The sequence below is a fragment of the Gymnodraco acuticeps genome, unplaced genomic scaffold (assembly GCF_902827175.1).
Source record: "Gymnodraco acuticeps unplaced genomic scaffold, fGymAcu1.1, whole genome shotgun sequence".
NCBI lineage: Eukaryota > Metazoa > Chordata > Actinopteri > Perciformes > Bathydraconidae > Gymnodraco > Gymnodraco acuticeps.
In genome coordinates this window covers 2,394-25,539 of record NW_022991777.1, presented here as the reverse complement: position 1 = coordinate 25,539, position 23,146 = coordinate 2,394, and the positions used below count along the sequence as shown (strand labels likewise).

The window sequence follows — 23,146 nt, the reverse complement described above, 5'->3', positions numbered from 1 at the left end:
TAGAGAAACTACAGCAGCTTGAGGAGACATGCAAGCGTTTAAAAGCGCGAGGAACATCCAGCATCCAGCTTGAGCTTGAGGAGACATGGCAGCGTTTAGAGAACATCCGGCAGCTTGAGGAGACATGGCAGCGTTTAGAGAACATCCAGCAGCTTGAGGAACTGGCAGCGTTTAGAGAACATCCAGCAGCTTGAACATGGCAGCGTTATAGAACATCCAGCAGCTTGAGGAGACATGGCAAGCGTTTAGAGAACATCCAGCAGCTGAGAGACTGGCACGTTAGAGAACATCCAGCAGCTTGAGGAGACATGGCAGCGTTTAGAGACACCAGCAGCTTGAGGAGACATGGCAGCGTTTAGAGAACTCCAGCAGCTTAGGAGACATGGCAGCGTTTAGAGAACATCCAGCAGCTTGAGGAGACATGGCAGCGTTTAGAGAACACCGAGCATCTTGAGGAGACATGGCAGCGTTTAGAGAACCCCAGCAGCTTGAGGAGACATGGCAGCGTTTAGAGAACATCCAGCAGCTTGAGAGACATGGCAGCGTTTAGAGAACACCCCAGCAGCTTGAGAGACACATGGCAGTTTTAAGAACACCCAGCAGCTTGAGGAGACATGGCAGCGTTTAGAGAACACTCAGCAGCTTATAGACATGGCAGCGTTTAGAGAACATCCACAGCTTGAGGAGACATGGCAGCGTTTAGAGAACACTCAGCAGCTTGAGGAGACATGGCAGCGTTTAGAGAACATCCAGCAGCTGAGGAGACATGGCAGCGTTTAGAGAACATCCAGCAGCTTGAGGAGACATGGCAGCGTTTAGAGACCACCCAGCAGCTTGAGGAGACATGGCAGCGTTTAGAGAACATCCAGCAGCTGGAGGAGACATGGCAGCGTTTTAGAGGAACACCCAGCAGCTTGAGGAGACATGGCAGCGTCTAGAGAACATCCAGCAGCTTGAGGAGACATGGCAGCGTTTAGAGAACATCCAGCAGCTTGAGGAGACATGGCAGCATTTAGAGAACACTCAGCAGCTTGAGGAGACATGGCAGCGTTTAGAGAACATCCAGCAGCTTGAGGAGACATGCAGCGTTAGAGAACACCCAGCAGTTTGAGGAGACATGGCAGCGTTTAGAGAACACTCAGCAGCTTGAGGAGACATGCAGCGTTTAGAGAACACCCAGCAGCTTGAGGAGACATGGCAGCGTTTAGAGAACATCCAGCAGCTTGAGGAGACATGGCAGCGTGTAGAGAACACTCAGCAGCTTGAGGAGACATGGCAGCGTTTAGAGAACATCCAGCAGCTTGAGGAGACATGGCAGCGTTTAGAGAACATCCAGCAGCTGAGGAGACATGGCAGCGTTTAGAGAACATCCAGCAGCTTGAGGAGACATGGCAGCGTTTAGAGAACATCCAGCAGCTTGAGGAGACATGGCAGCGTTTAGAGAACATCCAGCAGCTTGAGGAGACATGGCAGCGTTTAGAGAACACCCAGCAGCTTGAGGAGACATGGCAGCGTTTAGAGAACATCCAGCAGCTTGAGGAGACATGGCAGCGTTTAGAGAACACTCAGCAGCTTGGGAGACATGGCAGCGTTTAGAGAACATCCAGCAGCTTGAGGAGACATGGCAGCGTTTAGAGAACATCCAGCAGCTTGAGGAGACATGGCAGCGTTTAGAGAACATCCAGCAGCTTGAGGAGACATGGCAGCGTTTAGAGAACATCCAGCAGCTTGAGGAGACATGGCAGCGTCTAGAGAACATCCAGCAGCTTGAGGAGACATGCAGCGTTTACTAAGAGCTGCTCGTGATGGAGGAGTTAGGCCGGTGTCTGAATCAGGTGATGATGCTTCAGGTTTATACATCTGGAATATTTCCCTCACAGCTTCGCAGTGTTGTTAGAGTATAAACTACAGGTGTGATGTGTGTCTGTGGGAAAGTGGTCATGTGACTGCCTCTGTATCTGATGTGTGTCTGTGGGAAAGTGGTCATGTGACTGCCTCTGTATCTGATGTTTGTTTCATTTCTCAGGAACTATGTTTTCCAGAAGCGCTATGTGAAGTTTGACGGCAGACACCTGATGTACTTTGGCAGTGAGAAGGTATAAAGAGTTCATTTATCAGAGAGGAAGTGAAGGAACAAATATTTCATTGTTTTCTTCTTTTCTTTCGGAGGGAAGATTACATCAGCTGTTAATGAGGAGTAGATGATATTTAATACTTATATTGTTCTAATGTTTAGATCATTCTAATGTTTGTGTTTCAGGACGTTTACCCAAAAGGAGTCATCCCATTGGCTGCCATTCAGATTGCCCGCCCAACCAAAGACCACAAATTTGAAATTGTGACAAGTCATCGAATCTTTGTTTTCAGGACTGACAATGAAGGTAGAAAACACACGTGTAATAACACCACATTGTGTTATAACACCACTTTGTGTTATAACACCACTTTGTGTTATAACACCACATTGTGTTATAACACCACTTTGTGTTATAACACCACATTGTGTTATAACACCAGTTTGTGTTATAAAACCACTTTGTGTAATAACACCACTTTGTGTTATAACACCACATTGTGTAATAACACCACTTTGTGTTATAACACCACTTTGTGTTATAACACCACATTGTGTTATAACACCACGTTGTGTAATAACACCACTTTGTGTAATAACACCACTTTGTGTTATAACACCACTTTGTGTTATAACACCACTTTGTGTAATAACACCACATTGTGTTATCATCACATTGTGTAATAACACCACTTTGTGTTATAACACCACTTTGTGTTATAACACCACTTTGTGTAATAACACCACATTGTGTTATCATCACATTGTGTAATAACACCACTTTGTGTTATAACACCACTTTGTGTTATAACACCACTTTGTGTAATAACATCACTTTGTGTTATAACACCACTTTGTGTAATAACATCACTTTGTGTTATAACACCACTTTGTGTAATAACATCACTTTGTGTTATAACACCACTTTGTGTAATAACACCACATTGTGTTATAACACCACTTTGTGTTATAACACCACTTTGTGTAATAACACCACTTTGTGTAATAACATCACTTTGTGTTATAACACCACATTGTGTAATAACACCACTTTGTGTAATAACATCACTTTGTGTTATCATCACATTGTGTAATAACACCACTTTGTGTTATAACACCACTTTGTGTTATAACACTACATTGTGTAATAACATCACTTTGTGTAATAACACCACTTTGTGTAATAACACCACTTTGTGTTATAACACCACATTGTGTAATAACACCACTTTGTGTTATAACACCACATTGTGTAATAACATCACTTTGTGTAATAACACCACTTTGTGTAATAACACCACTTTGTGTAATAACACCACTTTGTGTAATAACACCACTTTGTGTTATAACACCACTTTGTGTAATAACACCACATTGTGTAATAACACCACATTGTGTAATAACACCACTTTTTGTTATAACACCACTTTGCGTTATAACACCACATTGTGTAATAACACCACTTTGTGTTATAACACCACATTGTGTAATAACATCACTTTGTGTAATAACACCACTTTGTGTAATAACACCACTTTGTGTTATAACACCACATTGTGTTATAACACCACTTTGTGTAATAACACCACATTGTGTAATAACACCACTTTGTGTTATAACACCACTTTGTGTTATAACACCACTTTGTGTAATAACACCACTTTGTGTTATAACACCACATTGTGTAATAACACCACTTTGTGTAATAACACCACTTTGTGTAATAACACCACTTTGTGTTATAACACCACATTGTGTAATAACATCACTTTGTGTTATAACACCACTTTGTGTTATAACATCACGTTGTGTAATAACACCACTTTGTGTTATAACATCACTTTGTGTTATAACACCACTTTGTGTTATAACATCACGTTGTGTAATAACACCACTTTGTGTAATAACATCACATTGTGTAATAACACCACTTTGTGTTATAACACCACTTTGTGTAATAACTCCACTTTGTGTTATAACACCACATTGTGTAATAACACCACTTTGTGTAATAACACCACTTTGTGTAATAACACCACTTTGTGTAATAACATCACATTGTGTAATAACATCACATTGTGTAATAACACCACTTTGTGTAATAACATCACATTGTGTAATAACACCACTTTGTGTAATAACACCACTTTGTGTAATAACTCCACTTTGTGTTATAACACCACATTGTGTAATAACACCACTTTGTGTAATAACACCACTTTGTGTAATAACACCACTTTGTGTTATAACACCACATTGTGTAATAACACCACTTTGTGTAATAACACCACTTTGTGTTATAACACCACTTTGTGTTATAACACCACATTGTGTAATAACATCACTTTGTGTAATAACACCACTTTGTGTAATAACACCACTTTGTGTAATAACACCACTTTGTGTTATAACACCACATTGTGTAATAACACCACTTTGTGTAATAACACCACTTTGTGTAATAACACCACTTTGTGTTATAACATCACTTTGTGTTATAACACCACTTTGTGTAATAACACCACTTTGTGTTATAACTCCACTTTGTGTTATAACACCACATTGTGTAATAACACCACTTTGTGTTATAACACCACATTGTGTAATAACACCACTTTGTGTAATAACACCACGTTGTGTTATAACACCACATTGTGTAATAACACCACTTTGTGTTATAACACCACATTGTGTAATAACACCACATTGTGTAATAACACCACTTTGTGTAATAACATCACATTGTGTAATAACACCACTTTGTGTTATAACACCACTTTGTGTAATAACACCACTTTGTGTTATAACACCACTTTGTGTAATAACATCACATTGTGTAATAACACCACTTTGTGTTATAACACCACATTGTGTAATAACACCACTTTGTGTTATAACACCACATTGTGTAATAACACCACTTTGTGTAATAACACCACTTTGTGTTATAACACCACATTGTGTAATAACACCACTTTGTGTAATAACACCACTTTGTGTTATAACACCACATTGTGTAATAACACCACTTTGTGTAATAACACCACGTTGTGTTATAACACCACATTGTGTAATAACACCACTTTGTGTTATAACACCACATTGTGTAATAACACCACATTGTGTAATAACACCACTTTGTGTAATAACATCACATTGTGTAATAACACCACTTTGTGTTATAACACCACTTTGTGTAATAACACCACTTTGTGTTATAACACCACTTTGTGTAATAACATCACATTGTGTAATAACACCACTTTGTGTTATAACACCACTTTGAGTTATAACACCACATTGTGTAATAACACCACTTTGTGTTATAACACCACTTTGTGTAATAACATCACATTATGTAATAACACCACTTTGTGTTATAACACCACTTTCTGTAATAACACCACTTTGTGTTATAACACCACTTTGTGTTATAACATCACGTTGTGTAATAACACCACTTTGTGTTATAACACCACTTTGTGTTATAACATCACGTTGTGTAATAACACCACTTTGTGTTATAACACCACTTTGTGTTATAACACCACTTTGTGTAATAACACCACTTTGTGTTATAACACCACTTTGTGTTATAACACCACTTTGTGTAATAACATCACATTGTGTAATGACCCCACTTTGTGTTATAACACCACTTTGTGTTATAACACCACATTGTGTAATAACACCACTTTGTGTTATAACACCACATTGTGTAATAACACCACTTTGTGTTATAACACCACTTTTTGTAATAACATCACATTGTGTAATGACCCCACTTTGTGTTATAACACCACATTGTGTTATAACACCACATTGTGTAATAACACCACTTTGTGTTATAACACCACTTTGTGTAATAACACCACTTTGTGTTATAACACCACATTGTGTAATAACACCACATTGTGTAATAACATCACATTGTGTAATAACACCACATTGTGTTATAACACCACTTTGTGTAATAACACCACATTGTGTAATAACACCACTTTGTGTTATAACACCACTTTGTGTTATAACACCACATTGTGTAATAACACCACTTTGTGTTATAATACCACTTTGTGTTATAACACCACATTGTGTAATAACACCACATTGTGTTATAACACCACTTTGTGTAATAACACCACTTTGTGTTATAACACCACATTGTGTAATAACATCACATTGTGTAATAACACCACATTGTGTTATAACACCACTTTGTGTAATAACACCACTTTGTGTTATAATACCACTTTGTGTTATAACACCACATTGTGTAATAACACCACATTGTGTTATAACACCACTTTGTGTAATAACACCACTTTGTGTTATAACACCACTTTGTGTAATAACACCACTTTGTGTTATAACACCACATTGTGTTATAACACCACATTGTGTAATAACATCACATTGTGTAATAACACCACATTGTGTTATAACACCACTTTGTGTAATAACACCACTTTGTGTTATAACACCACTTTGTGTTATAACACCACATTGTGTTATAACACCACTTTGTGTTATAACACCACATTGTGTAATAACACCACTTTGTGTAATAACACCACTTTGTGTTATAACACCACTTTGTGTAATAACACCACTTTGTGTTATAACACCACATTGTGTTATAACACCACATTGTGTAATAACATCACATTGTGTTATAACACCACTTTGTGTAATAACACCACATTGTGTAATAACACCACTTTGTGTTATAACACCACTTTGTGTTATAACACCACATTGTGTAATAACACCACATTGTGTAATAACACCACTTTGTGTTATAACACCACTTTGTGTTATAACACCACATTGTGTAATAACATCACATTGTGTAATAACACCATATTGTGTAATAACACCACATTGTGTTATAACACCACTTTGTGTTATAACACCACATTGTGTTATAACACCACATTGTGTTATAACACCACTTTGTGTTATAACACCACATTGTGTAATAACACATGGTGTAACACCCCCCAGTGCTGCGGCGCCGCTGGCTGGTCACTCTGCAGGAACACGTCAGAGATCAGATGGTTTTCGGCCAGCGGACTTTCGGCCCCGGAGCTCAGTGTCAGAAACACGGGGCCCTCGAGCTGAAGGGCCACAAAAACAGAGTGTTCGCCGCCATCAACACCGAGCAGATCTGGATCTACAAGAGCGAGCAGGTGAGAAGATACTGACAGGTGAGAAGATACAGACAGGTGAGAAGATACTGAAGAGGTGTGTGTGTGTGTGTGTGTGTGTGTGTGTGTGTGTGTGTGTGTGTGTGTGTGTGTGTGTGTGTGTGTGTGTGTGTGTGTGTGTGTGTGTGTGTGTGTGTGTGTGTGTGTGTGTGTGTGTGTGTAGTGTTTTCTTAACGGGATCGGCATCACGGTGATTGAAGCTCGAGGATCGACGATCAGAGACGGAAAACACAAGAGCTTCGACCTCATCACCCCGTACAAAACCTTCAGGTACGCAGGGTCACTGCAGGGAGGGGGGGGGGGGGGGGGGGGTAGTCAGGTAGAAGACTGTAGTGTGCAGATCTGTAGCTAACGTTAGCTGCAGCGCTAACGTTAGCTCTGCATCCCCTCCTCTGTTTGCATAGAGCATTGACTTGGTCTCTGCAACATTGACTATGTTGTTTAACTTGTATCCAGTTACTTCTGCATGACTTGCACATTGCTCTTGCAACATCATCTGCACTGACTCTATTTGAATCTGTTCTTCTTGAACTCTTTTGATTGTTTCTTTCTTTGCTTTATTGTTTTACGTCTTGTGTATATTTGTGTTGCACTGTTGGAGGATCCATGGACTTCAGATGTTTGTAGCCACTTTGCGTTTGATGATGAGTCTTTGAGTCTTTGAATGTTTGAATGTTCCTCAGCTTCACGGCGGAGTGTGAGCGGGAGAAGCGCGTCTGGATGGAGGCGCTGCAGGACGCCATCGCCGAGACGCTGTCGGACTACGAGGTGGCAGAGAAGATCTGGTCGAACCGCTCCAACAGGACGTGTGCCGACTGCCGGGCGCTGAACCCGGACTGGGCCTCCATCAACCTGAGCGTCGTCATCTGCAAGAACTGCGCCGGTACCTACTCTCGTCCAATCAGATCCACACACAGACCTCCTGTCGTTTACAGGGAAATCACAGAGGAGCTGACATATTTGGAAATGTTGAGAAAAAAGTCCGAACTTGAAGATTTTGAGAAATAAGTTAGAATTTAGAGAAAAAAGTAAGTATTAGTAAAGTCTGAATTAGCGACTATAATGCAATAGTGAAAATATTAAGATTTTGGGAAAAAAGTCAGAATTTTAAGATTTCTAGAGAATTTCAGAATGTTGAGAATTTCAAAAATGCAGATTTCTATAACAAAGTCTGATTTCTGCCTTTTCAGAATCAAGTCAGTATTTTCAGAAAAAGTTGTCAATGAAAGAAAATCGATGTAGTAATATTTATATATTAGTAATAATAATGAGTTACTTTCCGAGCTCACACTTCATGCATTTCAAGAGCTGCTGCATAACTACATCCTTTATGAACCTGGGGTGAGAGCGGAGGGCACGACTTCTCACAGGAGGAGTGTGAGAGAGGTGTGTGTGAGTGTGTACCTGTGTGCCACTGTGCTGGTTCAACTGCATTGTTGTGTGTTAGTGTGTGTGTGTGTGTGTGTGTGTGTGTCATCAGTCCAGATGTTTTAGTCTCAGCTGAAACTGAACTCCTTGGGATTTCCGTTGAACAAAAAGCTGCAGGACTCGTTTCTCAAGACTCTTTCTGTGTGTGTGTGTGTGTGTGTGTGTGTGTGTGTGTGTGTGTGTGTGTGTGTGTGTGTGTGTGTGTGTGTGTGTGTGTGTGTGTGTGTGTGTGTGTGTGTGTGTGTGTGTGTGTGTGTGTGTGTGTGTGCAGGGCAGCACAGAGGTCTGGGGACGATGGTGTCAAAGGTTCAGAGTCTGAAGCTGGACACGAGCGTGTGGAGCAACGAGATCGTCCAGGTGAGTTCAGCTCGGAGGGTAAACAGTTCATGATCTTGTGAAGGGGTTCTTGAGTGAAATAATATTATAAAGGTAAACAGAACTGATAAACAAAATAAACAGAGACGGATTTCATGCATGGATCCATTATATTGACAGTTTTCCAGCCACACGACACAAACACAATTAAACCAAAAGTGTCTTTGCTGCCTAACCCAGGCTATCGTTCATTGGTCCGCGCCCGTCGGCGGCAAAAACAGAAATGTTTGTAGGCCTTTTCAGGCTATAATCCACAAAAAGGAAACACGAGGTCCGGCGAGTCCCAGAGGAGCGACGTCACCCGGGGTTGTAGAGAATATCTCTCTCTCTGAGCGCGTCCTCTCCACGGACACGTGCTTCTTGGTCGGTCGATGCAATATCCACAGACTCCCCGTTGCACTTAACCATATATTTACATGCTGAGGAAATTACAATATCCCGCTGAATACCAGCATTCGCCACACACACTTTCTCCTCCCGTGAGAACCACCCCCCGGCATCCCAGCCCACTAAAAAGCCTCTGGGCGCCGCGACAGGTGAATATGCAGATGAGGCTTGCAGGACCACACCCTCAAACCGTACATGCAAGTGGACATTTAGCAACTGTAGTTGCGAGGATAATACACATGTATCAGATTTCATTTCATTTCAATATAAACCACATGCCGTAACCTTTTCCCCTGCCACTATACAGTCTATAAGAAACACTTAGATCAATCTGCGACCGTCACAAATTATATATCCACCAATGTGTGTGTGTGTGTGTGTGTGTGTGTGTGTGTGTGTGTGTGTGTGTATATGTGTGTGTGTGTGTGTGTGTGTGTGTGTGTGTGTGTGTGTATATGTGTGTGTGTGTGCCAGCTGTTCATCATGCTCGGTAACGACCGTGCTAATGATTTCTGGGCGGCCCGCCTGCCAGTGGGGGAGGAGCTGGACTGCGACGCCCCCCCCGACCAGAGGAGGGAGTTCATCGTTCAGAAGTACAGAGAGGGCAGATACCGCCGGCCCCACCCGGCCTTCAGCACCCAGCCGGAGCTGCTCAAGGTGACCCCCTTATTCTGATATTAGAGAAGTAAAGCATGACACAGAGCTGCAGCTGTTCCTGTGTCCCTGAAGGCAGCATCTCCTGGTCCAATGGGATTCCTCATTGGTTTTAGTCCTGATGCTGCGGTAACGCCTGCCGGACGGCAGCAGACAGAACAGTTTGTGGCTGGGGGGATGGGGGTCTTTGATATTCCGGAGGGCTTTCTTCCTGAGCCGCTGGGAGTAGAGGTCCTCCATGGATGGCAGCTCCGTCCTGGTGATGTTCTGTGCAGTTTTCACCACCCTCTGTAAAGCCTTACGGTTGAGGGCGGTGCAGCTGCCGTACCAGGCCGTGATGCAGCCCGTCAGGATCTCTCTATGGAGCACCTGTAGAAGGTCAGGATGCTCTCTATGGAGCACCTGTAGAAGGTCAGGATGCTCTCTATGGAGCACCTGTAGAAGGTCAGGATGCTCTCTATGGAGCACCTGTAGAAGGTCAGGATGCTCTCTATGGAGCACCTGTAGAAGGTCAGGATGCTCTCTATGGTGCACCTGTAGAAGGTCAGGATGCTCTCTATGGAGCACCTGTAGAAGGTCAGGATGCTCTCTATGGAGCACCTGTAGAAGGTCAGGATGCTCTCTATGGTGCACCTGTAGAAGGTCAGGGTCCTCTCTATGGAGCACCTGTAGAAGGTCAGGATGCTCTCTATGGTGCACCTGTAGAAGGTCAGGATACTCTCTATGGTGCACCTGTAGAAGGTCAGGATGCTCTCTATGGAGCACCTGTAGAAGGTCAGGATGCTCTCTATGGAGCACCTGTAGAAGGTCAGGATCCTCTCTATGGAGCACCTGTGGAAGGTCAGGATGCTCTCTATGGAGCACCTGTAGAAGGTCAGGATGCTCTCTATGGAGCACCTGTAGAAGGTCAGGATCCTCTCTATGGAGCACCTGTGGAAGGTCAGGATGCTCTCTATGGAGCACCTGTAGGTCAGGATGCTCTCTATGGTGCACCTGTAGAAGGTCAGGATGCTCTCTATGGAGCACCTGTAGAAGGTCAGGATGCTCTCTATGGAGCACCTGTAGAAGGTCAGGATGCTCTCTTTGGTGCACCTGCAGAAGGTCAGAGTATCCTGGAGTCCATGTTGAACCTCCTCAGCCTACGGAGGAAGAAGAGCCGCTGTCGAGCTGTTTTGGTGACAGCGTTAGTGTGTTAGTGTCCATATCAGGTCCTCAGTGATGAGACCATGTCAGGTCCTCAGTGAAGAGTCCATGTCAGGTCCTCAGTGATTAGTCCATGTCAGGTCCTCAGTGATGAGACCATGTCAGGTCCTCAGTGATTAGTCCATGTCAGGTCCTCAGTGATGAGACCATGTCAGGTCCTCAGTGATTAGTCCATGTCAGGTCCTCAGTGATGAGACCATGTCAGGTCCTCAGTGATGAGTCCATGTCAGGTCCTCAGTGATGAGTCAGGTCCTCAGTGATGAGACCATGTCAGGTCCTCAGTGATGAGTCAGGTCCTCAGTGATGAGTCCATGTCAGGTCCTCAGTGATGAGTCAGGTCCTCAGTGATGAGTCCATGTCAGGTCCTCAGTGATGAGTCCATGTCAGGTCCTCAGTGATGAGTCCATGTCAGGTCCTCAGTGATCAGTCCATGTCAGGTCCTCAGTGATGAGTCCATGTCAGGTCCTCAGTGATGAGTATATGTCAGGTCCTTGGTGATGAGTCCACGTCAGGTCCTCAGTGATGAGTCCATGTCAGGTCCTCAGTGATGAGTCCATGTCAGGTCCTCAGTGATGAGTCCATGTCAGGTCCTCAGTGATGAGTCAGGTCCTCAGTGATGAGTCCATGTCAGGTCCTCAGTGATGAGTCAGGTCCTCAGTGATGAGTCCACGTCAGGTCCTCAGTGATGAGTCCATGTCAGGTCCTTGGTGATGAGTCCACGTCAGGTCCTCAGTGATGAGTCCATGTCAGGTCCTCAGTGATGAGTCCACGTCAGGTCCTCAGTGATGAGTCCATGTCAGGTCCTCAGTGATGAGTCCATGTCAGGTCCTCAGTGATGAGTCAGGTCCTCAGTGATGAGTCCACGTCAGGTCCTCAGTGATGAGTCCATGTCAGGTCCTTGGTGATGAGTCCACGTCAGGTCCTCAGTGATGAGTCCATGTCAGGTCCTCAGTGATGAGTCCACGTCAGGTCCTCAGTGATGAGTCCATGTCAGGTCCTCAGTGATGAGTCCACGTCAGGTCCTCAGTGATGAGTCCATGTCAGGTCCTCAGTGATGAGTCCACGTCAGGTCCTCAGTGATGAGTCCATGTCAGGTCCTCAGTGATGAGTCCATGTCAGGTCCTCAGTGATGAGTCCACGTCAGGTCCTCAGTGATGAGTCCATGTCAGGTCCTCAGTGATGAGTCCATGTCAGGTCCTCAGTGATGAGTCCACGTCAGGTCCTCAGTGATGAGTCCATGTCAGGTCCTCAGTGATGAGTCCATGTCAGGTCCTCAGTGATGAGTCCATGTCAGGTCCTCAGTGATGAGTCCATGTCAGGTCCTTAGTGATGAGTCCATGTCAGGTCCTCAGTGATGTGGACACGAGGAACCTGAAGCTGCTGACTCTCTCCACCGTAGTCCCATTGATGGTGATGGGGGCGTGGCCCTCTCTCTGCTGCTTCCTGTAATCCACAATCAGCTCCTTTGTTTTGCTGGCGTTGAGATGGAGGTTGTTATCCTGGCACCAAGATGTCAGGTTTTCGACCTCCTCTCTGTACGCCGTCTCGTCGCCGTCTGTGATCTGTCCGATGACGGTCGTGGCGTCAGCAAACTTCACGATGGTGTTGGAGCTGTGTATGGCCACGCAGTCGTGAGTGAACAGGGGGTAGAGGAGAGGGCTGAGCACGCAGCCTTGAGGGGCTCCAGTGTTGAGGATCAGGGTGGAGGATGTGATGTTTCCCACCACCGCTAAGCTAAAGGTGGCTAATGTTGGGCTAGGAAGGACTCATAATGCTGACTCATGTCTCTCAGGTCCTGTGCTCAGCAGTCTCTGAACAGACTCTCCTGAAGACTGTAACTCGTATCTTCTCGGAGGCCGAGGCCGAAAACCAGGACCAACGACCGCTGCCTCAACCAGGTACTACCACTACTGTACACTACTGTATCCTACTGTATACTAATATATACTACTGTACACTACTGATCTTCATGAAGTTAAATCCTGTTTTAAAGTCCAATTAAGTATATTATGTGTGTGTGTGTGTGTGTGTGTGTGTGTGTGTGTGTGTGTGTGTGTGTGTGTGTGTGTGTGTGTGTGTGCGTGCGTGTGTCCGTGTGTGTGTGTGTGTGTAGACCTCAGTGTGTATGATGAGATCATGCAGCCCGTCCTTCACTCTGGATTCCTCTATAAATCCGTCCACCGGGGGACGCTGTCCCGCAGAACCAGAGAAGGTATTTCACATTCATTTAGAACTTTATTTAGAACCTGTTTGTGGATTTGTCGACTTAAAGACACACAGAGGATGTGGCTGATATATCATCTTTATCGTGTACTTGAAATGAGAACATTTTTAGATATTTTTTGAACATTATGATTGATCATTAGTCGTGTGTGTGTGTGTGTGTGTGTGTGTGTGTGTGTGTGTGTGTGTGTGTGTGTGTGTGTGTGTGTGTGTGTATGAGCAGGTGTGTTTAAACAGACGTTAACAAATGCAGACATTGAGGTGTAAAGCACTGACGGAGGACTCGAAGCAGCAGCTTGAAGTCTGTCAGGATGCATTCTGGGAGTTTTAGAGTCCTCCATGAAGTCCTGAAATGCTCCGTGTGTGTCTCAGACTTCCAGAGGTTCTGGTGCTCGGTGGGCGACTCGGTGCTGCTGTACGAGTCGGACCGGGCCCCTGAAGCCTGCCTGCAGATCAGCGTCAGAGACATCGTGTGTTTGGGGGTCAGCCGCCCCGACGCGTCCAACAACAACGGCTTCATCGACAGGTCCCCCCCCCTCTAACACACAGCTTCTATATCTCATAGATCTGTGTCCAAGTGTTGTTTGTCTCTACTCTGAGACATACTCTTAAAGGTCTCCTATTATACTATTTTAAGGCATAAATTATAGGTCTCTAAAAATATATTAAAAAACATGTCTCTGAAGTGTTTTGCTCCAAACACCAATCAGGTCCCCCCCCCCTCTCTCTCTCTTCAGCTGTTACTAAAGAGATGACTCTGGGTCTGTAGCTTTAAAACAAATGCTGCTTGCTAATGGAAACACAGACAGAGAGACGAAGTCCCTCCCTTTCCGGGGAGCTCCATGGGACCTTATTTCTGAAAAAGTATGCATTGAAGTCAATGGAGAGAGAAAGATTATCTTTCCATCCCGTTTGAATTGAGCCAGGAATTACACACATGATGTTTGTCCATTTAAAAGATCATTTTGAAAGTAAAAAATAAAAATGTGTCGTCAAAGTAACACTTTGTTTGTGTGAAACGCTGAATGACCTCCATCTCCCGTCTCGCTCCAACACCAAGACGGCACGTTGGAACATTTCACTCCTTTCTTTCAGAACGAGGCGGAAAGTATTCAAAGAGGTGGAAATCACTCCAAGTCTGGGCGCGTTGAGAGCTGCACACACAAGGGGAGTCAGTCTGTTCTGAGAGCCAGCATGCGGGACCGCGACTCAGGGATTTGTAGTCTTTCTAGTTGCGTATTTTTCATAGTCTTATATTTCAACGGTTTTACGACAAACTGTGACTTTTTGACCTGGAAATGATTTTTTAAGATTGCCAAACATCATATGTGTAATTCATGGCTCAATTCAAACGGGATCGAAAGATAACTTTTCTCTCTCCATTGACTTCAATGCATACTTTTTCAGAAATAAGGTCCCATGGGGCGAAGTAGAAGGCCGGGACTTCGCCACTCTATTACTTCCAGAACACGTCTCATTGTTTCTGACAGCAACGTTTCTGATTGGCCCGTGGGTCTAAAGCCCGCCCACATTTTAGTAATGTGGTCATGACGCAGCAAATCTGGATCAGCTCCGTTGTTCCCTGTTTTTAGAGATGAGGGTACGGAGGAGAAGAGAGAGGGGTTTATTTCTGACACTTTGAGAGTCTCCTGACACACCGGGGACACACCGAGACACACAGGGGACACACCGGGACACACCGGGGACACACCGGGGACACACCGGGGACACACAGGGGACACACCGGGGACACACCGGGGACACACCGAGACACACAGGGGACACACCGGGACACACAGGGGACACACCGGGGACACACCGGGGACACACCGAGACACACAGGGGACACACCGGGACACACCGGGGACACACCGGGGACACACCGGGGGGACACCGAGACACACAGGGGACACACCGGGACACACCGGGGACACACCGGGGACACACTGGGGACACACCGGGACACACCGGGGACACACCGGGGACACACCGGGGACACACAGGGACACACCGGGGACACACCGGGGACACACCGGGGACACATGGTGATGTAGAGAAGACATCACTTTGTGAGTCTCCTGACACACCGGAGACACACCGGGGACACACGGGGACACACAGGGACACACCGGGGACACACGGGGACACACCGGGGACACACCGGGGACACACGGGGACACACAGGGACACACCGGGGACACATGGTGATGTAGAAAATACATCACTTTGTGAGTCTCCTGACACACCGGGGACACACCGGGGACACACCGGGGACACACGGTGATGTAGAAAAGACATAAAACGTGCAATCTGCATGATAGGAGACCTCTAAATCTGTGTGTGTCCTCTCAGGTTCAGGTTCACCTTCGAGATGTGTCTGTCTTCAGAGAAACTCCTGCAGTTCGGCTTGGAGACGGCCGACGCTCTGCACAGCTGGACCAGGTCCATCGGGAAGGTCTGTCCTCATCTGTCTGTCCTCATCTGTCTGTCCTCATCTGTCTGTCCTCATCTGTCTGTCCTGATCTGTCTGTCCTCATCTGTCTGTCCTCATCTGTCTGTCCTGATCTGTCTGTCCTCATCTGTCTGTCCTCATCTGTCTCTCTCCGTCTATCTTCTGTCACTGTCCTCAACTGTCTATATGCATATCGCAGGTTTAGTTATTATCTGTTTCATCCGTCTGTCCTCTGGGTGTCTCCAGGCTTTGTCCCCCCTGAGCGTCCACTGTCTTCTGTCCCGGGAGTTTGAGCGTGTCGGGGTCCTGCGGTACCGGAACATGTTGGACGCCCAGCAGTGGAGGGACGCCTTCTTCGTCCTCCAGAAGACAAACCTGTTCATCTGTCCCCGAAGGGACGGAGCGGCCGAGGACATCATCAACCTGAAGCGCCTGCAGGAGCTCAGTGAGAGACACACACACACACACACACACACACACACACACACACACACACACACACACACACACACACACACACACACACACAAGTCTTCAGCGCTCTCTGTTTGTGTTGAAGGCATCGCCTCGGAGACGGAGAACCAGGAGAAGAAGGACATCCTGGTGCTGGTGGAGAGGGGGAGGTGAGAGGATACTCAAGGCTCTCTCACTATCATGTAGCAGCTACTGAGGAACTGGAGTCCTCCTCCAACAGAGCAGCATGAGATATAGGACATCAAACACATCAAACAAATACGTGCTAGAGAGTGTTCTGAGATGTGCAAGTGAATACAAATAAAGTAGAAATAGTGCCAGAAGAGTCTGTTTACAAGTACATGGAATATGATATATTCAATGCATAAATAGCAAGATGAGAAACAGTCAGAATTGTTAAGAAAAGTCCACAAAAATGTCAAAATATAAAAAAAGTTAACAGTTTAAAAGAAAAAGCACAGAAACTGCCGGATGCTAACCGGCATATGATGCAACTTGCACCTTTATAGTTAGACTGCTGGTTGTGACGGTGTTCCTTGTCTCCGTCAGGACGCTCCACCTGCAGGGCGTCGGGCGCTCAGACTTCTCTCTCTGGTTCTCGGACATCCAGCGGGCTGCGGGCGGGGAAGGGAACGCGCTGAGGGAGCAGCAGCTGAGCAGGAACGACATCCCCATCATCGTGGACAGCTGCCTGGCCTTCATCACGCAGTACGGTGAGCACCACACTCTGACCCGTGTCCTCCACTCTGACCCGTGTCCTCCACTCTGACCCGTGTCCTCCACTCTGACCCGTGTCCTCCACTCTGACCCGTGTCCTCCACTCTGACCCGTGTCCTCCACTCTGACCCGTGTCCTCCACACTCTGACCCGTGTCCTCCACTCTGACCTGTGTCCTCTACACTCTGACCCGTGTCCTCCACACTCTGACCCGTGTCCTCCACTCTGACCCGTGTCCTCCACACTCTGACCCGTGTCCTCCACTCTGACCCGTGTCCTCCACACTCTGACCCGTGTCCTCCACACTCTGACCCGTGTCCTCCACTCTGACCCGTGTCCTCCACTCTGACCCGTGTCCTCCACACTCTGACCCGTGTCCTCCACTCTGACCCGTGCCCTCCACCCTGACCCGTGTCCTCCACTCTGACCCGTGTCCTCCACACTCTGACCTGTGTCCTCCACACTCTGACCCGTGTCCTCCACACTCTGACCCGTGTCCTCCACTCTGACCCATGTCCTCCACACTCTGACCCCTGTCCTCCACTCTGACCCGTGTCCTCCACTCTGACCCGTGTCCTCCACACTCTGACCCGTGTCCTCCACACTCTGACCCGTGTCCTCCACACTCTGACCCGTGTCCTCCACACTGACCCTTGTCCTTCACTCTGACCCGTGTCCTCCACACTCTGACCCGTGTCCTCCACTCTGACCCGTGTCCTCCACACTCTGACCCGTGTCCTCCACTCTGACCCGTGTCCTCCACACTCTGACCCGTGTCCTCCACTCTGACCCGTGTCCTCCACTCTGACCCGTGTCCTCCACACTGACCCGTGTCCTCCACACTGACCCTTGTCCTCCACTCTGACCCGTGTCCTCCACACTCTGACCCGTGTCCTCCACTCTGACCCGTGTCCTCCACACTCTGACCCGTGTCCTCCACTCTGACCCGTGTCCTCCACTCTGAACCGTGTCCTCCACTCTGACCCGTGTCCTCCACACTCTGACCCGTGTCCTCCACACTCTGACCCGCGTCCTCCACTCTGACCCGTGTCCTCCACACTCTGACCCGTGTCATCCACTCTGACCCGTGTCCTCCACTCTGAACCGTGTCCTCCACTCTGACCCGTGTCCTCCACATTTTGTTCAAAATAAGTTAAGGAATAATTCCAATGTCAGTAAAAAATAAAAAACACAGTTTGAAAGGGGAGTGATTAGTAAAATATGCATACAGCTAGGAGAGGAGTTTATCAATGATGTGTTATTGGTTGTGAGAATCAGGCCCTGACCAATTTGCTGCCTAGGCAAGATTTTAACACCATAGTCCCTAATATATTTGTAGAAAGGCAGGAAATGGAATTAAATCGAGAACAATGTTTTATTGCGGAGGACCCCTGTTTTGTGTCCCCCCCACTTCTCAAACCAAAGTTACACCCTTGAATACGTCTATCATATATATGTCCCTCTGTGAAGTGTCCTTTACCCGTAACGCTGAGTCGGCAGCTCTGTCTCCGCAGGGCTGGGTCACGAGGGGATCTACAGGAAGAACGGCTCCAGGACCAGAATCAAACTCCTGATGGACGAGTTCCGGAAAGACGCCCGAAACGTGAAGCTGCGCATCGGAGACCACTTCATCGAGGACGTCACGGACGTCCTGAAGAGGTTTTTCAGGGAGGTGGACGACCCCGTCTTCATGGCCGACCTCCACCCGCTGTGGCAGGACGCCGCCAGTGAGTCGGCAAATACAACTGGGTCCACCCTGACATGCAGACCACCTTAAAGTGACCTGGGTCCACCCTGACACGCAGACCACCTTAAAGTGACCTGGTTCCACCCTGACATGCAGACCACCTTAAAGTGACCTGGTTCCACCCTGACATGCAGACCACCTTAAAGTGACCTGGGTCCACCCTGACATGCAGACCACCTTAAAGTGACCTGGTTCCACCCTGACACGCAGACCACCTTAAAGTGACCTGGTTCCACCCTGACATGCAGACCACCTTAAAGTGACCTGGGTCCACCCTGACATGCAGACCACCTTAAAGTGACCTGGGTCCACCCTGACATGCAGACCACCTTAAAGTGACCTGGGTCCACCATGACATGCAGACCACCTTAAAGTGACCTGGTTCCACCCTGACATGCAGACCACCTTAAAGTGACCTGGGTCCACCCTGACATGCAGACCACCTTAAAGTGACCTGGGTCCACCCTGACATGCAGACCACCTTAAAGTGACCTGGTTCCACCCTGACATGCAGACCACCTTAAAGTGACCTGGGTCCACCCTGACATGCAGACCACCTTAAAGTGACCTGGGTCCACCCTGACATGCAGACCACCTTAAAGTGACCTGGTTCCACCCTGACATGCAGACAACCTTAAAGTGACCTGGGTCCACCCTGACACGCAGACCACCTTAAAGTGACCTGGTTCCACCCTGACACGCAGACCACCTTAAAGTGACCTGGTTCCACCCTGACATGCAGACCACCTTAAAGTGACCTGGGTCCACCATGACATGCAGACCACCTTAAAGTGACCTGGTTCCACCCTGACACGCAGACCACCTTAAAGTGACCTGGTTCCACCCTGACATGCAGACCACCTTAAAGTGACCTGGATCCACCCTGACATGCAGACCACCTTAAAGTTACCTGGTTTCACCCTGACATGCAGACCACCTTAAAGTGACCTGGGTCCACCCTGACATACAGACCACCTTAAAGTGACCTGGGTCCACCCTGACATGCAGACCACCTTAAAGTGACCTGGTTCCACCCTGACAGGCAGACCACCTTAAAGTGACCTGGTTCCACCCTGACATGCAGACCACCTTAAAGTGACCTGGTTCCACCCTGACATGCAGACAACCTTAAAGTGACCTGGTTCCACCCTGACATGCAGACCACCTTAAAGTGACCTGGTTCCACCCTGACAGGCAGACCACCTTAAAGTGACCTGGGTCCACCCTGACATGCAGACCACCTTAAAGTGACCTGGGTCCACTCTGACATGCAGACCACCTTAAAGTGACCTGGTTCCACCCTGACAGGCAGACCACCTTAAAGTGACCTGGTTCCACCCTGACAGGCAGACCACCTTAAAGTGACCTGGGTCCACCATGACATGCAGACCACCTTAAAGTGACCTGGTTCCACCCTGACAGGCAGACCACCTTAAAGTGACCTGGTTCCACCCTGACAGGCAGACCACCTTAAAGTGACCTGGGTCCACTCTGACATGCAGACCACCTTAAAGTGACCTGGTTCCACCCTGACAGGCAGACCACCTTAAAGTGACCTGGTTCCACCCTGACAGGCAGACCACCTTAAAGTGACCTGGGTCCACCCTGACATGCAGACCACCTTAAAGTGACCTGGGTCCACCCTGACATGCAGACCACCTTAAAGTTACCTGGTTTCACCCTGACATGCAGACCACCTTAAAGTGACCTGGTTCCACCCTGACAGGCAGACCACCTTAAAGTGACCTGGTTCCACCCTGACAGGCAGACCACCTTAAAGTGACCTGGGTCCACCCTGACATGCAGACCACCTTAAAGTGACCTGGGTCCACTCTGACATGCAGACCACCTTAAAGTGACCTGGTTCCACCCTGACAGGCAGACCACCTTAAAGTGACCTGGGTCCACCCTGACATGCAGACCACCTTAAAGTGACCTGGGTCCACTCTGACATGCAGACCACCTTAAAGTGACCTGGTTCCACCCTGACAGGCAGACCACCTTAAAGTGACCTGGTTCCACCCTGACAGGCAGACCACCTTAAAGTGACCTGGGTCCACTCTGACATGCAGACCACCTTAAAGTTAAAGATCCTGTCTCACTGAATGACAGATCCTGGGAGTGATATTCAGGACAGGATGTGAATAGGTGAGTTCTGATTTATGTATGTGCCCTCAGGAATTCCCCAGAAGAGAGCGAGGCTGGACTGCTACAAGGAGATCATCCGGACCCTGCCCCGGGTCAACAGGACCACCCTGGCTGCGCTCATCAGTCACCTGTACAGGTGAGCTCCCTGAGGACTCCATCGCACACTCTCACGATGAAAGGGAGATACAGGGTCCCACGATTCAATAAAGTTAGACTGAAGTCAATCCTAAATGAAATCCAGAGCTAAATCTGATGGTAGAGGGTCTTCATCATTTCTTCTTCCGTGATTGTGATGATATTGTTAATGTCTGTTTCCTGTCTGAATATCGGTCCTCGTTGATGTTGCACATTCAGACCTGATCTTATAGTTTCTTACCGTTTTGTTTAGTATCATTTTATCATGTATTATCTTCTTGTACCGTTAAATCGTACTGTACCGCATCACCGTATCATTCTATCAAATCATTCCGTACCTTAACGTATATTCGTATCATATTGTACCGTCTCGTATCATTGAACCTTACCGTACCGTACCGTACCGCAACGTATCGTATTATAATATCATACAGTACCGCACATAACCGTAGCGTATCATGGTTTTGTAAGGTATTCTATCATATCGCGGCGTACCATATTATCTAATCTTACCGTATCATCGTGCCGTACCGTATCATCGTGCCGTACCGTATCATCGTGCCGTACCGTATCATCGTGCCGTACCGTATCATCGTGCCGTACCGTATCATCGTGCCGTACCATATCATCGTGCCGTACCGTATCATCGTCTCCTTCTAATAAAGCTACCAGCTGAGCTTCTGAAAACACTGCAATGGATTCAGGGTTCTTCTCCGATCCGGTTCCAGGGTCCAGAAGTGTGCCGATCTGAACCAGATGTGCACCAAGAACCTGTCGCTGCTGTTCGCCCCCAGCCTGTTCCAGACCCACGGGAAGGGCGAGCACGAGGTGAAGATCGTGGAGGATCTGATCGACAACTACCTGCACGTCTTCGATGTGAGTACGACCCTCCTCTTTGTCCTGAAACCTGAACCTGTGTCGTTTTTCCAACACTTTGTAATGTGATTCGTGGTTCCATCTAAACTGGGTTGTAAGGATGGACTGAACACTGCTCCTGTTTCAGATCGACGAGGAGCATCAGACGCAAATCGAGCTGGAGGTCAGCCTCATCACCACCTGGAAGGACACGCAGGTGCCTGATATTAATATATAACACCACATATAATAATGCTGGTCAAAACGTGTGTTTAATAATGAGTTACGAGTGAGTTAGCTGTTATAACTTCATTTAAACAAGTAATAGTCGTAATAGTTTCCTAGTAAGTCGGTTAAAGTAATTTATACATTAGTAATACACTGATGATACATTTGTTGTATGTAAGTTAAAGGATGGTTTTCAATCACTAATCCATTCTGTAATTATGGTGTTATCATTTAGCATAAGTCACAAGTTGGTAATTATAATGTCAATATTTAGAAACTAGTCTCTAATCAATGAGTCATTATCTGATCATCACTTTGAATTGAGCTAATTGTAGTAAGGTAGTTTTAAATACATTAGTAAAAATGTGTTAATAAATGTTGTTTGGATTACGAAAGAGGATTAGGGCGTGAGAAATGTTTTGAGATCAGATTCAATGTTATGTCTAGGTAGGAAAAAAGAAAGATCAGATTCTGAGATAAAGTCAAAATAATGAAAAAAAAGTCAAAATTCTGAACAAAAAGTCAAAATAAATGTCAGTCAGTTTATATTGAACTCATAGTCAGATCTGAAACAGATTCATGTTTGGCCCTAACGCCCACGGGTCAAATGATTACAAATGCTGAAGAACTGCAAGAGGAAAGTATTTTTTGTGAGCAGAAAGATAATTTATTATTAATAAAGTTCGAGGAGAGAGTTAATGGAGTTTGATATTAATAAAGGTTGTTATTAATAAAGTTCGAGGAGAGAGTTAAAGGAGTTTAATATTAATAAAGGTTGTTATTAATAAAGTTCAAGGAGAGAGTTAATGGAGTTTGATATTAATAAAGGTTGTTAT

The 23,146-nt window shown here is 46.5% G+C and overlaps 1 protein-coding gene across 1 annotated transcript; it reads left to right on the top strand.

Annotated features, from left to right (window-relative positions):
• Positions 1-2,027: 2,027 nt before the first annotated feature.
• arap3 (ArfGAP with RhoGAP domain, ankyrin repeat and PH domain 3) lies at positions 2,028-22,299 on the top strand (the record flags this gene model as incomplete). The annotated part of the gene is given in 18 exon segments (XM_034199458.1): positions 2,028-2,096; positions 2,261-2,381; positions 7,082-7,266; positions 7,448-7,554; positions 7,968-8,167; positions 8,984-9,069; positions 9,949-10,131; positions 13,124-13,229; positions 13,445-13,543; positions 13,927-14,080; positions 15,907-16,009; positions 16,253-16,451; positions 16,566-16,629; positions 17,030-17,193; positions 18,712-18,924; positions 21,123-21,228; positions 21,956-22,103; positions 22,231-22,299. Coding segments are annotated over 18 exon segments (2,376 nt in total), but the record flags the coding sequence as incomplete, so codon positions are not given.
• Between the last annotated feature and the right edge of the window lie 847 nt (positions 22,300-23,146).